Source organism: Sorex fumeus, unplaced genomic scaffold (assembly GCF_029834395.1).
Source record: "Sorex fumeus unplaced genomic scaffold, SorFum_2.1 ptg000058l, whole genome shotgun sequence".
NCBI lineage: Eukaryota > Metazoa > Chordata > Mammalia > Eulipotyphla > Soricidae > Sorex > Sorex fumeus.
In genome coordinates, this window is record NW_026606115.1 from 429,473 (window position 1) to 448,865 (window position 19,393).

Below are 19,393 nucleotides of genomic sequence, written 5' to 3' on the forward strand. Positions count from 1 at the left end.
AACTGAATAGTTGACAGTGTCTTTTTACACTGAATTATTAATTCCTATTTTTCTTTCTGCTGTCTATTCGTGCCTGATGATGGCCTCACTTGGTGAAATGGTGGTTAGAAGAATTTTTTCTTAAATGTATATATACATATGCAATATCACTTAAATCTGTTTATAACTCATCTTTAGAGATGTTACATAGTGAGGCTATAAGTCAAAAATCTTCTGTAAGGAGACTTTGCCGGTTGTCAGAATGTAGGGTTCTTGCCTTGCATATGGCCTACACTGGTTCCAATAATGGCACCCCATATTGACCCCCAGGCACTAACAGGAGTGATCCCTGTTGGCAGAGCACCTTGGGTCTGGCCCAAAATTAAGTAATAAAACTAAACAAAACAAAATCTTGGCTACCAGCGTAACTCTTCAGGATCATGCACTGAATTTTTTGTCAAGATACATTTGACAAATTAATAGAAAACATTTGTTTTGGAAGTCAACTAAGGAAACACACATTTATTTTTATGAGAAATTGACTGTCGCAGATGCTAATAACAAATCATTTTCCATATTTGGTATACTTCTACTTTTGTTCTCCTTACATTAGTAGACTATACAGTAATGTAACTTCCAAGTTGAATTTAATCTTACATTGAGGGTGTCATGGTATAAACAACTATTCATCTTTGATAACATTTTGGGTGTGTGATGACAAATGACAAATATTAAACAGTTATGTCTGTCATTTTTAAAGAAATGAGAAATGTGAACTAGAGTTTTCATCATGAATCTAAGAGCAGTTGGAACTGTGTTTACAAGTTTAAAAGGCAAGATTCAATGAGCACGAATAGCAATATATTATTTTCTACTTTTATTTATGTTAAATGATTGTAAGTGTTTGGGTCACCTCCCACCCATAGATGAATATCCATACCCCAGAAATCCTTGCTAGTTTGAATCACATGCTCCCCATCACCCAACAGTTCCCTTTTCTGAGTCTTGTCTTACCCAAGGCTCCGTTCCCTCCACCCTGCCGTTTTTTAGTTTTTGGATCACAACCAGTGGTACTCAGGGCTTGCACCTGACTTTGTGCTCAGAGATCATACCTGGTGGTGGGTTCAAGCAACCACATAGGGTGCCTGGAATAAAACCTGGGTTGGCATCAAACAAGGCAACCCCCCTATCCACTGTAGTATTGTTTTGCCTCCAGCTCTGCACTTTCTTGAGGCACTTGTTTCCAGTGCCCTGGGAAAGGCAGCTCAGCTCCCATCACAAAGCATGCACGGTCCCCATGACTACCCATCCTCAGCCCACTCCCCAACAATGCCAGGTGGAGGATAAGACTAGGAATCAGGTGGTACTAGCAGGTAATAGACAGTTGGCAGGCTGCTAGGCCATATGAGTGTCGAAACAAGAGCAGTGGAGGCCAGGTTGGCCTCTGCCTGGGCGCTGGGAGCAGAGTGGACAGAAGTCCTTGTGTGTTTGGCTGCTGGACATGGGGAAACCCAGCAATATCTCCCCCTACCCATCCACCTACTCTGCCACCCACCACCCACTAGATCCTCGTGCACCAGGCCCATGTGCCCTGCTTGGGGAAGTGGAAGACTCCCTCTGACTCTCAGATTCCGTGATTGTCAAGTTACTTCACCACCATCATGACCCGACTGTGAATGTTTTTCCTTTATTATTTCTTTTTTCTAGTTTTCATTTTTTTTCTGTTTGTATTGTTTCACCGTGAGGTACAGTAACAAAGCTTTCATGTTTGAGCTTCGATCATACAGTCATCAAACACCCATCCCTTCACCAATACACGTTTTCCACCACCAAAATCCCCAGGATCCCTCCCCCCATTCCACATCCCCCTGCCTGTGTGACAGACAATTTGCACAATACTCTCTTTCTCTACTTTAGTTACATTCGATGTTTCGAGACAAGTCCCACCACCACTCATACCTGCTAAAAAGGAGATGCTAGACAATGTGTTTTGTATTGCTTGTTATGGATACAATATAATTGTATTGTGGCTGTTCGCTCTAGGTATTCTAAAATTTTACTAATTAAGGTCTGAAGAGTTCGCTGCAGCAAGTTGCTCGGGTCTGAGATTCGTTTGTGTGTCTCTGGATCATGGCCGTGTGGGAGCTTAAGTAGATGGTGCTGGGTGTGGCGTCATCTCAGAGTCCTATCAGGGCGGAGGAAAGGAGAAGGGCCCACTCCCCCCCTGTCCCATGAGGTCTAGCATCTGCCGCCACTGCCACTCGTACCTGGAGCTTGTCAGGTATGCTAGAAAACGGCAACCGTCAGGTCTCCTAAAGGGCAAGCAAAGGGACACACCTGCCCCTGTCTGGATCAGAGAGCAGAAAGGGCCTATTGCAAAGTCCAGGGCCATCTCTGCAGTAAGTTGCTTCTAGTTTTAAAATTTTATGAGACAGTTTTAGGAATCAGAGAAATAGTACAGTGGGTTGTCTTTCATGTGGTAAATCGGGAGCCATCCCCCACACCCAATATGGTCCCCAAAGCCCTTCAGTAATGATTCCTGAGCACAGCCAGAAGTAAGCATTGAGTACCACTGAGTGTGCCCCCTCTGAAAAATAAAGGGGCCAGATCAATAATACAGAGGAGAGGGTTTTTTCCTTGCACTCTACTGGCATGGGGTCAATCCCTGGCATCCCATGTGGTCCCCTGAGCAACTCAAGGAGTGATTCCTGCATATAGAACCAGAAGTGACCCCTCAGCATTGCTGGGTGTGACACAAAAAGCCAAAAAGGAAAAGAGATACATTTTCAGATTTTTTTTTAAAAATTCCAATTGCTTTGAAAAATGAAGACCCTACAATTTTATATTTTAAAATCTTACTTTTTCTTTTTTAGTTTTAGGGCCTCTCTTAGCTGTTCTCTGTGCTCAAGTTTTACTCCTGCGTGGCTCAGGGTAGCAAATGGGGTGCCAAGAATCGTGTTCAGGTCAGCTGAGTGCAACACAAATGCAACCCACTTAAATATCGCTCCAGTCCAATACAGGATTTTCATAATGTCTTTAATTTGGTTGTCTTAGAAGTCTATACCCTGGAGGAAATTGTCTGCCTTGGAGGCAGGAGGTGGGTTGTAAAGAGGGGTATACTGGGGTAATTGGTGGTGGAGAATGTGCACTGGTGGAGGGATGAGTGTTTGAACACTGTATGATTGAAACTCAAACATGAAAGCTTGTAGCTGTATCCCACAGTGATTCAATAAAAAAATTAAAAAAAAAGAAGTCTATACCCACCCTTTCCTACACCACCAGTGCTGGATAAAAATCACAGGGTTATTGCTTATGGCTTGAAGGTCATTTCAAAGCTGCGGTTAAACACCACGAGAAGCATCAACTAACTCTATCCTCTCTCTCCATCTTTCTTACTCAGTCTCCACAGCAGGTCCAGATTGGTAAATCCATGAGCTTCGAAGCACTGACCACTAGGTGGCGGGGGGTGGGGGGTGGGGGGCTTGAACGCGGAGATGGCTAGATCCTTCGAGCTCATTCCTACTACATCTTTTCACTGGTCCTTCTCTCCCAACCCCGTGTCTCAAAATCAGGCCACCCCAGTATGGGGTATGTCTTCCAGGTAGTGAGTGAGTTTAGCATTTCAACTCAGATAAAGAACCTAAACCATTCAGTAAACTCGTTTCTTGGCTGGATTTCAGGTATTAATAAAGATAATGAAATTGGGCCTGGGAGACAGTACATATGGTTAGGGAACTATTCTATTTTTTTCTTGCGATGCTCAGGGATTACTCCTGTATCTGCACACATAAATTACTCCTGTGGTGCTTGGGAGACCACATGGGATGCCAGGAATTGAGGTCCAAGTCGGCTGCATACAAGGCATTCTCCCTATCCTCTGTACTATTGCTCCAGTAGGGTGCTATTCTATATATCTAGAATCCACCCGGGTTCAATTTCCAGAACCATGTGCACTCCAGGAATTCCAGTGGGCTCACGTGATCCCCTACACTGCAAGGCTTGAGCAGCATCACTCAGGGTTCTTGCATTGAACCTCTACTCAGCTGAATGAGAATTGCTAGTAGAGCACCCAGGCCTTCTGAGCATTGTTTGGAGCCTGAAAGAAAAGTCCAATTAAATCTATTCAAATTTGTTCCACACCTCCTGAGTGCCCGAGAACAGATGACTGGTTAAAGAAACTTTGGTATATCTACACAATGGAATACTATGCAGCTGTTAGAAAAGATGAAGTCATGAAATTTTCATATAGGTGGATCAATATGGAGAGTATCATGTTAAGTGAAATGAGTCAGAAAGAGAGGGACAGACATAGAAATATTGCACTCATTTTTGGAATATAAAGTAACAGAATGGGAGACTAACATCCAAGAATAGTAGAGATAAGTACCAGAAGGATCACTCCACAACTTAGAAGCCGGCCTCACATGCTGAGGGAAAAGGCAGCTCAGCTAAAGAAGGGACTACCAAGTAAAGGGTGCTAGGAGGACCCACTCAGGATGGGAGATGCAGGCTGAAAGTAGACTATAGACCAAACATGATGTCCACTTAATACTTCTATTGCAAACCACAACACCCAAAGAGAGAGAGAGAGAGAGAGAGAGAGAGAGAGAGAGAGAGAGAAAGAGAGAGAGAGAGAGTAAAAGATTCCCTGCCACAGAGGCGAGGTAAGGTGGAGGGGACGGGGTGGGGGTGGTGGGAGGGATGCTGGTACCATTGGTGGTGGAAAATGGGCACTGGTGGAGGGATGGGTACTCGATCATTGTATGATCATTAAACACAAGCACGAAAGTTTGTGAACCTGTACCCGTGCCTCACAGTGATTCACCAATAAAAAAAGAAAACATATTTAATATATAATGATAAAAAAATTGTTCCAAACCAATGGCCAACAACTCTTTCTTTGATCTCTGTCCACATTCATTACGCTCAGGGGTCACTCCTAGCAGTTCTCTGGAAGTCCCTATTCAGTGCTGAGGATCAACCGCAGATAGGTGAGTGCAAGGATGGCAACTAACCTGCTGTGATGAGGAAATCAGAGCCCCGCCCACACTTTTTGTTTTATTACCACACCTGATGCCACTCAGGAATTACTCTGGGCTCTGCACTCAGGGATCCCATATGGCCCAGGCATCCCTTACAGTCCACGCAGCACCAACAGAAGTAATTCTTGAGTGACAAGCCAGAGTAACCCCAAAGCACTGCCAGGTGTGTTCCAAAATCCTAACAAAAACAGTACCAGGAGTTTTACTCCATGGCTTGGAGGCCAGATACACATGCTAGGGGTAAAGGCAGCTCAGATAGAGAAGGGAGTACCAAACAAAGGGTGTTGGGAAGATCCGCCCAGGATGGGAGATACATGCTGAAAGTAGACTATAGACTGAACATGATTGCCATTCAATGCCTCTTTTGCAAACCACAGCACCGAAAAGGAGAGAGAGAACAAAAGGGAATGCCCTGCCACAGAGGCAGGATGGGATGGGGGGATGGGGGTGGGAGGGATACTGGGATCAGTGGTGGTGGAGAATGGGCACTGGTGATGGAATGGGTACTCGATCATTGTATAACTGAACCCCAAGCACAAAAATGTGTAAGTCTACAACTGTACCTCATGGTGTTTCACTAATAAAAATTTTTTAAAAAAGTAAATAGCACTGTAGCACTGTCTTCCCATTGTTCATCGGTTTGCTCAAGCGGGCACCAGTAACGCCTCCATTGTGAGACTTGTTACTGTTTTTGGGATATCGAATACACCACGGGTAGCTTTCCAGGCTCTGCCGTGTGGGCGGGATACTCTCAGTAGCTGGCTGGGCTTTCCGAGAGGGATGGAGGATTTGAACCCGGGTCGACCACATGCAAGGCAAATGCCCTACCTGCTGTGCTGTCGCCCCGCCCATTTTAAAAATAAACATTAATAAATTAAAATATTGGAGTTGGAGAGAGAATAGCAGGTAAGGGTCTTGCCTTGCACTGACGGAACCAGGTTTGATTGCCAGGAGTGATGCTGGGAATTCCTGAGTGCAGAGCCAGGAGTAAACCCTAAGCATTGCTGGGTCTAGCCTAAAAATTAATCAATCAATCAATCAATCAATAAAATCTTTGAGAACAAAGCCAGAGCAGAAAACAATCTTTTTTGTTTGTTTGTTTGTTTGCTTTTTGGGGTCACACCCAGCGATGCTCAGGGGTTACTTCTGACTTTGCACTCAGGAATTACTCCTGGCAGTACTTGAGGGACCATATGGGATGCCGAGGATGGAACCCAGGACAGCTGCGTGCAAGGCAAATGCCCTACCCATTGTACTATCGCTCCAGCCCCAAGAAAACAATCCTGATACAGAATTTGGGAAAAAATCATGATAATTTCTAACATTGTACAGCTCTAAGCAAAAATCTCAGTGAGTTCAACTGCAAGGTCTGAATATTCACACAGGAAGGTCATTGGTGGAGGGAAGTGGACATGGATGAAGGGATTAGTGTTGAAACCTTGTATGCCTAAAACCCAATCATCAATATATTTGTAATTTCATTGTCACTAAAGAAAATCATGATCAAGATCATCCTGTTGTTCGTCGATTTCCTCGAGCAGGCACCAGTAACGTCTCCTTCTTCCTAGCCCTGAGATTTTAAAAGAGCCATTTCAATGCTCTTTCAGGGTTAGGAGAATGAGACCCATCATTGTTACTGGTATTTGGCATATTGAGTATGACACGGGAAGTTTGCCAGACTCTGCCGTGCGGGCAGGATACTTTTGGTAGCCTGCCAGGTTCTCCAAAGTAAAAATGAGATAATAAGATGTCGCATGGCCACAAATGAGGCTGCGCACTTCTGGGAGCTGGGTTTTATAGTCTCTGCGTCTTGGCCATTGATGGGACCAACCTGGCACTGGCGGAAGCTGGTGGGTTTGACGCCTACCTATTGAAAGATGGGATGTCTGGGTGGAGAAGGCCCAGTCCCTATTCGAGTAGGCTTGGAGACCTCAGCCGCAGGACCCGCATGCCTGGGTTCCTCTGCCAGTTCTTTCATGCATGAGGCCCATCCGGATGTGTGGAGAGTGGTCCCAGCATGGCCGTGGCTGGCTCCGGAGGTCCTCAGCTGCTGGGGCTCTGCTCGGGCAGGGGGGGAGAGAAACTCAACCCTCCCCCTTCAAGGGGCCCCAGTGAGGACAGCCAGGTGTGGGGGCAGGAGACTCTGCGCTGTTCTTTATTATAAAGAAAATAATAATTTAAAAATATTCACATAGCTCTTAGGGGCTATTGTGAGGCATAAGTGACATAGCACATAGTGATACATATTAAGTCCTTCAGACAGAGCCAACTGGGGTGCTGGTAACTCCTCTTTCGCTGGACACAGTGGTCAGTCACCTCTCATGCTGAGCAGAAGTTGATTCTACATGCTGGTCTTGCCGTGGAGGCCAGAATGCTGTGTGAGCCACTAGTTCTCATGTTCACTGAATGGAACATTGGGAACCATTGGGGTTCCATGCCCATCTTCAGTCATCAGCATTATCCTGGTAACACTTGTGGACATTGGAGCGAAGATTCCTGGCGAGAAACTGCTGGGATAGACTTTCTGAAATGTTCCCTGCTACACTGCTCCAGAGGTGAGGTCTGCCCACTCAGGTACTGGGGGAGGAAGGTTAGACCAGGGTGGGAAGCCTCTGCAAAAAGGAGCCACAACGGTTCTCCCTGTATATCACCCAGAATCCAAATGCTAACAACATGCCTGTCCTTCCCCAAGTCAGGGTAAAAGTTAATTTTTCCTAAGGGTTCTCAAAATTGTATAAAGATTTTCAGACAAAATTAGAAGTTTTGAAAGTTAGAGTTTATTATCTTCATTTTTTATTGAACCACTGTGACACACAAAATTACAAAGTTGTTCATGATTGGGTTTCCATAATACAATGTTACAACACCCATCCACCCATTCACCAGTGTATATCTCCCACCACCAGTGTCCCCAGTTTCCTATCTTCCTCCTTCCACCCATGCTCTGCCTTTATATCAGACACTTTTTTCTCTCTGTCTCCTTTTCTCTGTCTTTGTCTCTGTCTCTGTCTGTCTGTCTCTCTCTTTCTCTTTCTCCCTCCCTCCCTCCGTCCCTCCCTCCCTCCCCCCATTTTGGGCATTGTAGTTTGCAGTACAGATCTGGTATATCCCTTAACCTACTTTTAATACTCAGTATTTGTCAGCATGATCATTCCCAGCTATTATTGTCAGCCTGGTTCCTTCTCTATCTTACCTATCCTCCACCCCACACACACTCATAGTTGATTCCAACCATTGACCAGTCATCCTAGATCCTGTTTTCACTGGTTATAGATGATATGTTTCCCAACACACATATATTTATATATAAATAATACCACAAATGAATGCAGTTATTCTATATCTGCTGATGCTGTTCTGTCATTTTTCAATTGTGTTAGTAAATAGGTGTGTCTAAATTGGACACTCAGCCTTAGATGGGTAAAAAAGCAGCCAGACACAAGTTTCTTGTTATTTTACTGTCAAATGTTAGCAACTGTCTAAACTCAGACTCTATCTGTTAGCGAATATAAAACAACTTGCCAACTATACTAATGCCATGAACATCACCGAATGGAAAGTGAATGAATGCAAACCAAAATACAGCTGGATTGTGTACCACAAGTTTATTTCTTAATAAAATTTCCATAGTCTGACACGCAGCTATCTTATTCTTACTATACTGAATAGAAATTTAGTTTTATAACTTAACATTTTTAAGGTCATATGCATGTCTCGTTACGGGAACTGATTCCAATAATTCATGTTTCGCGACAAGAAAGTTCCTTAACCACTTTTCTCTAAGTGGCATACTTTCCAGACTGCAGAAGAAAACAAACACAAAAATCTTTTAAAATAAAACAATAATGGGCTGGGGTGATAGCACAGTGCATAGGGTGCTTGCTTCATGCACGGCTGTTCTGGGTTCCATAGCCAGTATGCCAAATGTTCCTCTGGGTCCACCAGGAGTTATGCCTGAGCACATAGCCAGGATTAAGCCTGGGAATTGAACCCAGGTTTGCTACGTGCAAGGCAAGTGCCCTACCTGCTGTGCTATTGCTCCAACTGCATGTCTGTTGTTTTTATGGGAAAATTCAAAACCACATGATATTAATTTATCTATAACAATCCCTTATAATTTAGAGCAGTTCTATCAAAGAATCTTTACACTTCAGAATGCTAATCAGTTTACTGTTCAACTTAAGGAACAGCAGAAGATAAATAACTTTGTATCCCACTCCAATGGCTTTTTCCTTGCTGAGAATAAACAGGAATCCACTCCCCCCAAACTCAATGTTTTGTTTATTATTATTTGAAGTTCAATTCCCATTTGAGAACTGCCAGATGTAGCAAAATAACCCAAAATAATAATTTAAAAATAAATAAAACATCCATGGCAGTTATGGAGATCACACAGGAATGAAGGGCTTGCCTTGCATGTGACTGACCCTAGTTCTATTCCTGGCACCACATATAGTCCCCTGAGAACCACCAAGTATGACCCCAACGCTTTCCCTCTCAATAATAATAAACAAAACATTGAGTTTGGCAGGGGATGGATTCCTGTTTATTCTCAGCAAGGAAAAAGCCTATTGGAGTGGGATACAAAGTTATTTATCATCTGCTGTTCCTTAAGTTGAATAGTAAACTGATTAGCATGCTGAAGTGTACAGATTCTTTGGTAGAACTGCTCTAAATTATAAGGGATTGTTATAGATAAATTAATATCATGTGGTTTTGAATTTTCCCATAAAAACAACAGACATGGGGCTGGAGCAATAGCACAGCAGGTAGGGCACTTGCCTTGCACGTGGCCTAACCGGGTTCAATTCCCAGCATCCCATATGGTCCCCCGAGCACTGCCAGGAGTAATTCCTGAGTGCATGAGCCAGGAGTAACCCCTGTGTATCACCGGCGTTACCCAAAAACCAAAAAAAAGAGAAAAAGACATGTGTCGTGTTGGTCTTCCAACCCCCAATCCCCACCCTTGCAACTAGTTTTCAACTTTCACATCACTAGTACCTGGGACACTAGAACAATTTTTTCTTCTATAATTATGATATAATTCTCCTTTCAGCCCATTCTCACGGAGTAAGAGGTCAGAGAAAAGATGGTACAACAGGTAAGGTGCTTCCATTGCATGTGGCTGATCCGGGGTTGATTTCCAGCACCCCATATGATCTCCTGAGCAACAACAGGAGTAATTCCTGAGCACAGAGAGAGAGAAGTAACCCCTGAGTCGTGCCAGGTGTGGTACCCCTTCAGAAGGAGGAGGAAGGGGAGAAATAAGAAGAGGACTGTTCAGAAAGAGAGGGATAGACATAGAAAGATTGCATTCATCTGGGGGATATAAAGTAACAAAGTATGAGATTAATACCCAAGAATAGCTGAGATCAGCACCAGGAGGATTACTCCATAACTTAGAGGCCAGCCGGGTATCCTAGAGGAAAGGGCAGCTCAGATAGAGAAGGGAGCACCAAATAAAGGATGTTTGGAGGATCCTCCCAGGAGGGGAGATGCATGTCGAAAGTAGACTATGGACTGAACATGTTTGCCACTCAATGCCTCTTTTGCAGACCACAACACCCAAAAGGAGAGAGAGAACACAGGGGATTGCCCTGCCACAGAGACAGGGGGGATGGGGGGATGGGGGTGGGAGGGATATTATCTATGGTGGTGGAAAATGGGCACTGGTGGAGGGATGGGTATCTGATCATTGTATAATTGAAACCAAAGCACAAAAAATTGTAAATCTACAACTTTAAAAAAAATAAAATAAAATAAAATAAAGGAAAAAAAAAAAGAAGAGGACTGTTGTGTGAATTAGCCCCAGTCATGGACCTGCTAGTTCCCAAGAGTAAGATGACCTTCCTACCACTTTTGTTAAAAGAGTATTCAAATATTCCTTACTTTTGAATTAGTGACTGGTGGTCCATTTTATAATATATATCAACGGGTGCTTCCTGTGAGAAAGAAAAGACAAATGTCAACCTAGACCAATGATTCTGCTCATGCTTGCCTTCCCTCTATTTTTCCATATGTATACTCTGAAGTTTCTAGAATTCTTCCTATTGATTTGTTAGTCTGCATGGGCCAGGCTGTAGCTCTCAATTGGCAAGAAATAATGTTAGGATTATTCATAGGGGCATAAACAATACTACAAGCAGGTAGGGTGCTTGTCTTGGACAAGGCTGACCCAGGTTCAATTTCCAGCATCCCATATGGTCCCCTGAGCACAGCCAGGCGTGATTCCTGATTGCATAGCCAGGAGTAAGCCCTGAGCATTTCCAGGTGGGGTCAAGAAACAATAACAACAAAAATGATGTAAATAATCTCTATACTCAGTGGTAGAGTATATATCTAATATGTATGAGGCCCTGGGTAGCACTGAAGAAAAGTCCATTGAAAAAAAGAAAGGATGGGGATCAGAGCCATAGTACAGTGGGTAGACGCTTGCCTTGTACACAGCCAGCCTGGGTTCATCCCCACCATCCCATGTGGATCCCCAAGCCCCACCAGGACTGATTTCTGAATATAGAGAGCATACAGAGCCAGGAGTAACCCCTTGGTACTGCCAGGTGTGGCCCTCATCTCTGGATGTGACCTAAAAAGCAAAAAAAAAGTAGAACTGTGCTGCTAAAATAGTACACTAGGAAGAGATTCCTGAAAGAAGGTAAAACCAGCAGGGTTCACAGGAGGAATTGTCTTTGAAGCAGGAGGAAAATTCGAGGGAGGAAGTTGTTCCAGCATATAGCTGCTGGCAACAAAAATCATGGAAGTAGGAGTTTTCATCTATTTTAAGGCTGCCCAGAGGCCATACCAAAGAACCAAACTCAACTCTTCCATGTTACAAAGCAGGGCTCCTTAATGACACTGCCAAGAGAGCCCCATTGCCCACCACCCTGTTACCTGTCTCTATTTGAACAAAGAGGACCAAGCAACTAAGGAAGAGTTTACCGGAGGTTTGCTTTTGTTGAACTTGATGGTGAAGTCCACTGAGGTTTCTACTTTGGGTACAGGTATCTGAGCAGTCGGCATGCTCCAGTATGCGCAGTAAAGATAGAGAAAGGTGTCACCCAAGTCTTTTATCCCCTGGAATTCTGTATAATGGACACAGTCTGAGTTGTGATTCCACATCTGTCTCAAAGACAAAAAGAAAGTGCACTTAGACAAAGAGAGTCAGGTCTTTGTTCTGGTCCTCCAGTGCAGTGTTTGGCAAAGGTGGGGAGGCAGGATTGTCCTGGGGTGACCAAAGGTGGTAATCACATCAAGCAGGGGAGAGCCAGGGCCAGAGATATAGTACAGTAAGTAAGCACACAACCAAACCAAGTTCCACTGCCAGATACCCATTTGATTCTCAAAGCGTTGCTAGGAGTGATCCTTTAGTGCAGAACCAGGAATAAGCGCTGAGCACCACTAGGTGTGCTCCAATAAATCACCAACAGGGCTAAGGAGTGGTATCACCTTGAGAATCATGGGCCAGGTGGTAGGACAAGGCAAAGCGCAGGAAGAAAATAAAGTCAAAAGAAGGAAACATGAGCAGTAGTTTGGATGGAGCAATTTCTAAAATTTTTTCACATCAGACCTCCCACCTGACCTTGTTTCTGTTCTGTGTCCCCACCAACGTTTTAACAGTTGACCCCTTTATTTCTTACCATAGCTTCTAGGTGAGATGCAATTCTCACCAGGCAGAGAAATGCTGCTCTAGATGAAAGCAACACCAACAGGAGGGGTTACTCACTTGCTACTAAAATCATTTCTAGTGTTTGTGGGTGCTGGAACCACACCCAGATGTGTTCTGGCTTTCTCCTTGCTCTGTGCTCAGGGGTCACTCCTGATAGGGCTTGGGGGACTCTATGGAGTGTCAGGGAACAAAACTGGGTCAGCTGCATGCAAAGCAATTACCTAAACTATTGTATTCTCTCCTCTTTGATTGGGATTCAGACTAGAGCCAGGGCCTAGTCACCTCCACAGGTAAAGGAGCTGAAATGAAACAAGGAAGAAACCTAACACTTGAAGTTTGGAACTGTGGAGACACACACTTGGCAATAGTGTCTACTGCTGTCCAAACACCAAATACACGTACTTATGAGCCACTTTACAAGCCCTTCCTTAGGAGGCAATGGTGAATCACTGTGAAATAGTAGAAAGTGATGATAACAGGGACTGGAGGAATATTACAGCAAATAGGGAATTAGCCTTGTACGTGGCTGTCACCCCATATGGTCCCCCAAGCCTGCTAATACTGATAGCTGAGTACAGAGCCAGGAATAAGCTGAATACCACAAGGTGTAGCCCAGGAAACAAAAAGTGATTATAACTTATTTTCTACTCACCCCATTGCAGGAGCCCCAGTGCTGTGGCTAGAAGGTTAATGAGGCAAATTTCATAAGGTATTTATGAAAATCAACCCAAACCTCATCCCCAGATTGGCCAAAGGAGCTACAAAGTTAGAAAATAAATGAGTCAGGCAATAGAATTGGTCAGATCTCTCACATCTCCTGATCACATCCTTCGAGAAGCTTCCACTGACAATGCACACAGCTTACTAGTGTCTATGCCCACAGAAGGTCTGAAGTAGGTCTGAGTCCTTGCACTACACTTTGAATGCTATAGATATTCAATAAGTACAGTTCAATTCAATGTCCTTGAGTTGGCTTTTGCATTACAGGAAACATCTGGATTGAAATGGAAAAAGAAATAAATAATAAAAATAAAAGGGGGGTAGGGTATGGTGCCGCCAGCAGGTCAATCTGTACCTGTGAGGTGAGTGCATCAGCAGCCTGATGGCACCGTCAGACTTTCAGATACCCCAAAATTGCTGCTGTGCCTTTGGCCAGACCCCAAAAACTTGGGGCAAAGTTTACCAAGAAAGTAAATGGCCAAAAGTTAGGTATGTGGGAAACACACCCACAAACCACCTCCAGCTCAGTTATATAATTGGAGGCACGGCCTCTCTGCTTCCTGATCGAATTGGTTAATGGCCATGACCCCAGAGACTCAGAAACAAATCTCAGAACCCAAAGGCTTTTGGCAGAAATGCGTCCTGTTCCTGCAGTAGGTTACTGGCGCTGGGCCACTCCACGTGGTAATAGGCTTTGTGCCTTGGCCTGTTCCCCCCAGAGGCCCGTTGATGGCCATCCTCCAGAAGCCACAGGACAGTCAGGTTTGGGCCTGCAGTGATGAGATACGTGGGGCCTCACCAGATGGGGGTGGAACCGGCCCTTTCCTCCCCATCTCAAAGAGACCCCAAGTCGCCGCCTACAAACAGCCTCTCTGGCTCCCGATCAAGCTGATTAATGGCCATGATCCCAGAGACTCAGATACAAATCTCGAAACCCAGCAGCTTTTGGCAGAAATGCATCTGGACCACATACAATGTGGTCACCACCTCAGAGCTTATTGGAAAGCCAGGTATGAGCCGGCAATGACGGGCCAGCTGCAGTCTCAAGGGAAGTGGGGCAGTACCGGCTCGTCCTTCACGCCCTACCGAGATCACGAGTTGGCCCCCATGAGCGGCTCTCCGGCACGGCCATGGCTCCAGAGACAAAAGGACTTAGACCAGAGCCCAGCAGCTTGTGGCAGAAAAGTGAATGGTCCATGCATTAAACTACAGTGCCATGCCTCCCCGGGAGGGAAAGAGTGTTGCTCCCTTATGCCTTCCCCCCACCCCCCCAGCAGCAAGGTGGCTGCCGCCTCAGAGCTTATTGGAAAGCCAGGTATGAGCTGGTGGTGACAGGGCAACTGCAGTCTCATGGGAAGGGGATCGGTATCAGCTCGTCCTTCACGCCCTACCGAGGTCACGAGTTGCCCCCCACGAGTGGCTCTCCGGCACAGCCATAACACTAGACGCACAGAATCCAATCTCGTAATTATCTGGCTCTTTGCAGAAATCCAAAATCGCGTGCAGCCATGCGACATTATATGATTCTCATAACCAGCTATAGAAAACAAAGTATTTCACAATGCCTTTTCAGCAATTCTGATTGTTGGGGGGGGGGAATTCTAAACAATAATGGTGCATCTTTTGTTGAAATAACGAATGTAATCGATGTAGAGAAAAGTTAAGTGGAAATTATCTGCCTCACAGGCATTGGAAGGGGTGAAAGGGAAGGTATATTGGGGTTCTTGGTGGTGAAAAATGAGTACTGGTGAAGGGAGAGGTGTTTGATCATTGTATGACCGAGACTTAAGCCTGAAAGCTTTGTAACTTTTCCCACAGTGATTCAATAAATAAATATAAGAAAAAAATAAATAAAATAAAAGGGGAGAACGGGGTCCAGAGAGATAATATAGGAGTTAAGGTTCCAGTCTTGCATGCATAGGACCCCAGTTAGATCCCTATATACAGTCCCCTGAGCACAGAGCCAGGAGAAAGATCTAAGCACAGTCAGATGTGTCAGATCTCCCCCTCCCAATCATCCCCCAACAATAATAAACAACCACAAAGGAGAGAAAAACATGAAGTTGACTCTGTGCTCAGAAATCACTCCTGCTGGTGCTCAGAAGACCCTGTGTGACACCTGGAATTGAAACCCAGTGGGCTGCATGCAGGGCAGTGCCCTCCCCACTGTGCCATCTCTCCCGCACTTTGCCTCATTTTTAGCATGGGGCAGGCACGATGTCTGGGTAGCTCCAATGTGTATGCTTTGGAGCTTCAAATGCAATGAACTCAAAATCCTAGTGAGTGGTATGTTAATTTGAGGCCATTCTTGTCTGTGCTCAGTGCTTACTCCTGGCACTGTGCTCAGGGGTCACTCCTAGCAAAGATCAAGGGACGCTATGAAGTATTAGGGATCAAACAGGGTTTCATTGCATGCAAGGGAAATGCCCTACCGATGTTTTATTTTGTAATAAATAAAATGTATTTTAATTATAATTAAATATTATAATTATTATTTAATATTATAATTTTAATTATAATATGGGGCTGGATTGATAGTACAGCCAGTCGGGTGCTGGTGTGGCATGTGGCAGAACTGGGTTTGGTGCTTGACAACCAGGCGGCCCCCTGAGTCCTCCCTGGAGTGATCCCATTGAAGACTCAAGAGTAAGCCCTTAGCACTGAGCAGGTGTGACCTCACCAAAATAAAAAGAACTCTTGGCGCGGAGTGATAGTACAGTGCGTAAGGCATTTGCCTTGCATGAAGCTATCCCAGGTTTGTTTGCCAGCACCACATGTGGACCCATGTGCACCATCAGGTGTGATTCCTGAGCACAGTGCCAGGAGCAAGCCCTGAGCACTTCTGGGCGTGAGACCAGAAATACAAACAAACAAAAGAGCCCTTAGTGAATCCCAGATAAATCATGCATATACGTGAGAGCCAGAGACAGGCAGAAAGGAAATGAATTCAGAGGCGTGTATATCTGAGTATGCAGACAATACATCCCATAATAGTGAGATCAGACTTTTTGAGCCATCCGCATCTTCCGTTAGTATAAACATTCTTAAATTGGTTATGGGCTGAGAAAAAATACAGCAGGATAGCATGTACCTTGCATGCACCTGACAGGGTTTGAACCCTGGCACCACATCTGGTCTCCTGAGCACTGCCAGGACTGATCCCTGAACACAGCCAGATATAGACTGGAAATTAAATTTAAAAAACAAAAAAGGTACATCATGGCAAACTCCATTTGTGTGTGTCCGTATTGGGGGTAGAACCCAGGCCCTCATACATGCAAACACACTACCATGGAACTTCATCCCTAGCCAAAAACTCCTGTTTTCTTTGGATATGTGTCACACAAACTGTTCTCAGGTATCACTGTTGGAAGTGCACAAGGACTCCTGTGTGTTTCCAAGATCCAACCTGGGTCAACCACATACAAGGCAAGTACCCTACATGCTGCAGTATCTCTCCAGTCCCTAAGCTCCTATTTTCAAGGGGCATCACATTCTTTAGGCTACTAATGCCTTGCCTGAGAGCAGTATTTCCCACAGTTAGAATGCTGCCCCAGAAGAGATGCTGGAACAATGGGGGTGGGTGCTGTTGAAGTCCAGGTACCACTTTGGGGAATATGCTTTCTCACAGTTCTCTTAAAGAAGGAAGAAGGTCAATTAAAGAAGGTCAATTTCCGGGGGAACTAAGGATAGGGGGGGAGCTAGTTAATTGAAAGAGACGGGGAAATGGGACATTACACCAAATAAGTTTGGGAGCTACTGGTGGATAATAGCACCAGCATGTAGGATATTTTACTAGGGAAACAGAAGGTCACTGGGAAATCAAAGTATGCTTTTCAGCTTCAAAGATTAAGCCTGTGTTGATCTTGGAATCCAGATGGGGACAATGACTATTCAGGTTGCCTTTGATCTTATCTCCGAAAGTGGATTTGGGGGATTTGTTTGCTTGTTTTGGGGCCACAACATCTATTCTCAGAGCTTAGTTTTGGCTCTGTGCTCAGACATCATCCTAGCAGGGCATGGGGAATCATATAGGGTGCGACATCCATCAAACCTGGGGCAACTACTCACTGTACTCTCACTCCGGACCCTCCTAAGGATTATGGACTTGCAGGTTTTCTCTTTTTCAGGGGATAGGTGGGGGGAGTGGAACATACCCATACATCCAGCAGTGCTCAGAACTGACCCCTGCTGGTGCTCAGGGGATCCTGTGCAATGCTGGAGATTGGCCATATGCATGGTAGACTTCAAACTAGCCATCAAGTTATTGCTCTGCACCCTTGTGTGCCAAGCTGGAGTGGGGAATTCACTTACCTTCAACAACTCATTAATATGATTAAGGCCAGTTTCTTGCGTGAATTCCCCATGTGTGAGTCTTTGTAGGGATCCAACGTGTGTTCTCATTGCTGCAAACAATACATGAAATCATTCTGGGCCAGGTACTGTGGCAAACATTTAGGTGCCCAAAGAAAAGTACTACCTGTGAAATGTGAGGTTACAGAATCCATGATTTTCATAACCAACTTTAGAGCAAAGTCATTCAAAGCTTCTTCTTCTTCCATTGTCTTTCTTCCCATCGCTAATATAGAACTTCCAGTCACGTCCAATGGCTCCACAAATGTAACCTTTTTATCTGTGCTCATTTTCTTTCACCTGGAAAAAAACTCGGAACTATTAGCCATCACCTCATGCTCAAGAAATCCTCTATGTAGACCAATGCTGAGTATCCCAAAAGACTCACAAGACAGAAAGTGGTTGTCTCCAGGGAAGGGATGAGGGAGAAGAACCAAGATTTCCTGTTTTCCTGAAAACCTAACAGTTTCAGATTCTCACAATCTTGGAGCTGGAGAGATAACACAGAATTAGGGTTCTTACCTTGCATGAGGTCAAACCAGGTTCAATATCCTGTGTTTCATATTGTAACCCAAGCACCACCAGGAGTGATTCCTTAGTGCAGAGCCAAAAGTAAACTATGAATATTGCCAGGTGTGGCCCAAACAAAAAAAACCCAGATTCTCACAACCCTGACAAAGTTAAATCAGGATATCATCAAATCATGTCTAATATTTTGAGAGTTCTCACAATATTCATCCCATTCCCAGGGATCCTTAAACTTTTTCTTGTGTGATCCCATTTTGCTTGAGACATGAAACATGAACGAGTGCTTCTAAAAACACCTTGGATTTATACCACAGGTGACTCTGAAGCCTCTTTTTGGTCACTGTCCATTCAGAAAACGTTTTCTGTTGCTAAATTTTCACACACCTCCCGCATATATTCATATATGTGAGCCAATACAGGGACATACCCCATAGGCTTTTTTTGAGTGAGTCACAGCAGGCAGTGCACAGGGGTTACTCCTGACTCTGGACAAAGGAATCACTCCAGGTGGGCATGGGGGATGATATGGGGTGCAGGGGATTGAACCAGGATCATTTGAGTGCAAAGTAAATGCCCTACCCACTGTACCATCGCTCCAGCCCCTGACATCCCACAGTTTAAGAACCAAGATTTTGGGGTCAGAAAAATGAGCTTAACAGAATAACTGTAGGCTATGCAGATAAGATAGCCAGGTTTATTTCCTTCACTGCTGGTGGGAATGCCGACTGGTTCAGCCCTTTTGGAAAACAGTATGAACGATTCTCAAAAAATTAGAAATTGAGCTCCCATTTGACCTAGCAACACCACTCCTGGGAATATATCCCAGAGAGGCAAAAAAGTACAGTGGAAGTGACATCTGCACTTGTTCATTGCAGCACTCTACAATAGCCAGAATCTGGAAAAAACCTGAGTGCCCGAGAACAGATAAATGGTTAAAGAAACGTTGGTACATTTACACTTAATCACTTCACTTAACTTCCCGTTAGTCGTCGATTTGCTCGAGCGGGCGCCAGTAACGTCTCCATTTGTCCCTGTCGCGTGCTAGTGTAGCCCAATGGCATCTGTACGCTCCAGGAACATGAAGAGCCTCAAACCGATCGTTCATGAT

At 44.7% G+C, this 19,393-nt stretch overlaps 1 protein-coding gene across 1 annotated transcript; it reads right to left on the bottom strand.

Annotated features, from left to right (window-relative positions):
• Positions 1 to 10,906: 10,906 nt before the first annotated feature.
• On the bottom strand, positions 10,907 to 18,034 carry AKAP14 (A-kinase anchoring protein 14). Its single transcript, XM_056125678.1, has 4 exons — positions 17,885 to 18,034; positions 17,719 to 17,810; positions 11,958 to 12,137; positions 10,907 to 10,963 (listed from the first exon to the last, which is right to left on the bottom strand). The coding sequence occupies exons 1-4, from the start codon at positions 17,979 to 17,981 to the stop codon at positions 10,907 to 10,909; spliced, it is 426 nt and encodes a 141-aa protein (XP_055981653.1). The 5' UTR covers positions 17,982 to 18,034.
• Between the last annotated feature and the right edge of the window lie 1,359 nt (positions 18,035 to 19,393).